We start from the raw sequence: 2,529 nt of genomic DNA, 5'->3' as shown, positions 1-2,529 counted from the left end.
TTAGCATCTGAATATATACAAGGGGATTGTTAATAAACTGACGAAGATTGATATAAAGATTAATGACGAGTTGGAAGCATTTTTGCTATTAAGCTCGTTCCGTAATAGCTGAGATATTTTGGTGATGACACAACTCGCTGGAATATAGGATTAAAAAAAAAAAAAAGGTAGCTGGCACGCATAGTGATACTATCAATTGTGTGCAAACCTATGACAACTAATGATCAATTATAAATTCAAAGGAAAAGAAAGGAAAGGAAGAACCAAACATCATGAAAACCACATAAGTTAATCATAATGAGCACTCTACTGGAACATATGAAGTAACAAATTATTTTGAACACACCATAGAAGAGTGAGGCCTTGATGCATTATTTATTTTTATGTATATGATAACCCTGCACATGCAGCACCACCACCACCTTAAATAGCTACTTCCCCAGAGACTTGAGCCTGGCAAGTTCAATCCTTATGTGCCCTTGCTTAATAAAGTCATCAGCTTTTTGGTCTACGCTCTCAATAGCATTTACACGGTTACTAGTGGTCTCTGTCTGTGCCTCTGCAACAGGGGGTGCTTCCACTACTGTTATGGGATCCTCGACGTTGGTTTTGAATGTCACATGACCCTTTTGCTGTCGAGGACGATCAGGGCGCTTGCGAAGTGCAGGCCCTGTTACTTCGTGGACTTGGTAACCGTTGGAGGGGCACCACCCTTGATGTTTGGGGTATTGAAATGCCATTTCTTATCTTGAGGGTGCCCTGTTTAAATGTGGTTTACTTGAGGTTTTCTTACAGCTTCAACAACTTTTCAGCTAATACTTATAAACTAGTGATTAAGTGAATATGTTATGCTTTATTTTGGTGGATGTGTTTTTTATGCTGTTATTCAACTTATTCTATTATGATAAGGCTGAATCTGATGCCTCTCCTTTCGGCAGAAACTTTTAAGCCAAAAAGAAGAAAATTAAATTAAATTAGGAGAAGTGGATCTTTTGAGTACCAAGATGGGGCATTATAGAATATCTGAAACTAATTGGGAAATTTCGATGGATGGGTGGGAAAACCAATTCGAATGTCACCACCATTCAGTTGGATTCGTTTCACTTTAGCAAGTTGGTGATGGTTCAAGGAAATCAATTCCTTGCTCCTATTAGTGAATAAATAGCACTCATATTATGGGTCTTAACCTCTGTATTTATTGGAGGAGCTTACCGTTAAACTTTATGCTTGAGAGTCAATTGTGAGGTGGTGACTGATATACAAAAACAACTTGACATGAAAGTTTTACCAAAATAATAGGATGTGTGCTCATACCAAGTAAACTACTGAGATGTTGAGTGATTGTAGGTGACTCAAAAATTGAGGTGTCATTATGCAGAATTGATGTGACATTTTGTTAAACGCAATTCATACAAATTTATTGGAGTATAGAATCATGAAAAAGGAAAAGGGGTGATATATATGACAAGATTATTTTAGGTAACTAAACAAAACAACATTCTCTCCTCTCATGTATTCACGCATAGAAAATACTTCATAACAAAATGCTTGAGATTCTCGTTAATGATTTCCTTGTATTGCAAGTCTCCTATGACATACAAACACAGTCGAATTTGTAGACTGAAAATGATACAAGATAAAAGGTATATATGGATAATACTTAAAAGCATTGAGCTAAAAATACTGGATGAAGCAAACAATAACAGACATTATAATCAAAGACAACTCCATATTATAGCTTCATAAGTTAAACTAGATATTACAAGCGTCACAAAGGTCCTGTAGGGAGGAATCTTATTACAATAAGAAAACAAGAAAGCACACGTTTTATTATTGTTGTAACATTAATAGGAACTAACAAGGATCAAGAGGAAGCAGCTGGTACGTTATACATGCATGTTGGGCATATATTAGACCCCTTTTGCTGTCCATTCAACCTTGTTGGGTTTCCCTTGCATTTTCCTGTCATATGGATTGGCATAGAAGCCATGATCACCACCATAGTTATGATGACGCTCGTATCTCATTTCATCAATCCTCGCTGGGGCTGCACCATGATGCTCCACACCATAAGCTTCATACTCTGACTCCTCCGCCAAATAATCATGGTGGTGGCCACCGGACTTGAACTTGACACCGCCGTTTGAGAAATGATGAGTCGCGTTAGCAACTCCATGAGGGAAATTTTTGCCGCCACCATGCACATGATGATGATGACCATAGCCATGGCCACCTGGCCTGATTTCCTGAAACATGCCATGGCTTGATCCTCCTAACTTGCCATGATGTTTTGAGAACTGATCAGACTCCATAGCAAAAGCACCAGGCTTCATGTGCATCATGCCTGGGAATTGCTTGTGGTAGTTGTTATCGGAGTTCCAAGACTCTTCATGGAAGGCATAGTTATGCTGCTGAGCCTGAGTATCCATCCACATGCCATCATCGCCATAGCATTGCTGTTGAAATCCAAGCTTCCTTTGCATGTTGACTAGTTTTGCTGCTAGGTATATATTATCTGAATTGTGTTGG

The 2,529-nt window shown here is 38.6% G+C and overlaps 2 protein-coding genes across 2 annotated transcripts; both read right to left on the bottom strand.

Moving 5' to 3' along the window:
- Window positions 1–270: 270 nt before the first annotated feature.
- Window positions 271–816, bottom strand: LOC133317893 (uncharacterized). Its single transcript, XM_061519795.1, has one exon. The coding sequence runs from the start codon at window positions 738–740 to the stop codon at window positions 432–434; it is 309 nt and encodes a 102-aa protein (XP_061375779.1). The 5' UTR covers window positions 741–816; the 3' UTR covers window positions 271–431.
- Window positions 817–1,807: 991 nt separating this feature from the next.
- LOC133317911 (uncharacterized) lies at window positions 1,808–2,529 on the bottom strand. Its single transcript, XM_061519815.1, has one exon. The coding sequence runs from the start codon at window positions 2,481–2,483 to the stop codon at window positions 1,911–1,913; it is 573 nt and encodes a 190-aa protein (XP_061375799.1). The 5' UTR covers window positions 2,484–2,529; the 3' UTR covers window positions 1,808–1,910.

The sequence above is a fragment of the Gastrolobium bilobum genome, unplaced genomic scaffold (genome assembly GCF_033153095.1).
Source record: "Gastrolobium bilobum isolate Gb01-03AN ecotype WA unplaced genomic scaffold, APGP_CSIRO_Gbil_v1 utg60276, whole genome shotgun sequence".
Classification (NCBI taxonomy): domain Eukaryota; kingdom Viridiplantae; phylum Streptophyta; class Magnoliopsida; order Fabales; family Fabaceae; genus Gastrolobium; species Gastrolobium bilobum.
The sequence above is the reverse complement of the archived record's forward strand: the minus strand, read 5'-3'. Positions and strand labels throughout refer to the sequence as shown.

Bases quoted from the DNA above. Each gene is read 5' to 3' on its own strand.
- LOC133317893 (XM_061519795.1), bottom strand. From the start codon at position 740: ATGGCATTTCAATACCCCAAACATCAAGGGTGGTGCCCCTCCAACGGT.
- LOC133317911 (XM_061519815.1), bottom strand. From the start codon at position 2,483: ATGCAAAGGAAGCTTGGATTTCAACAGCAATGCTATGGCGATGATGGC.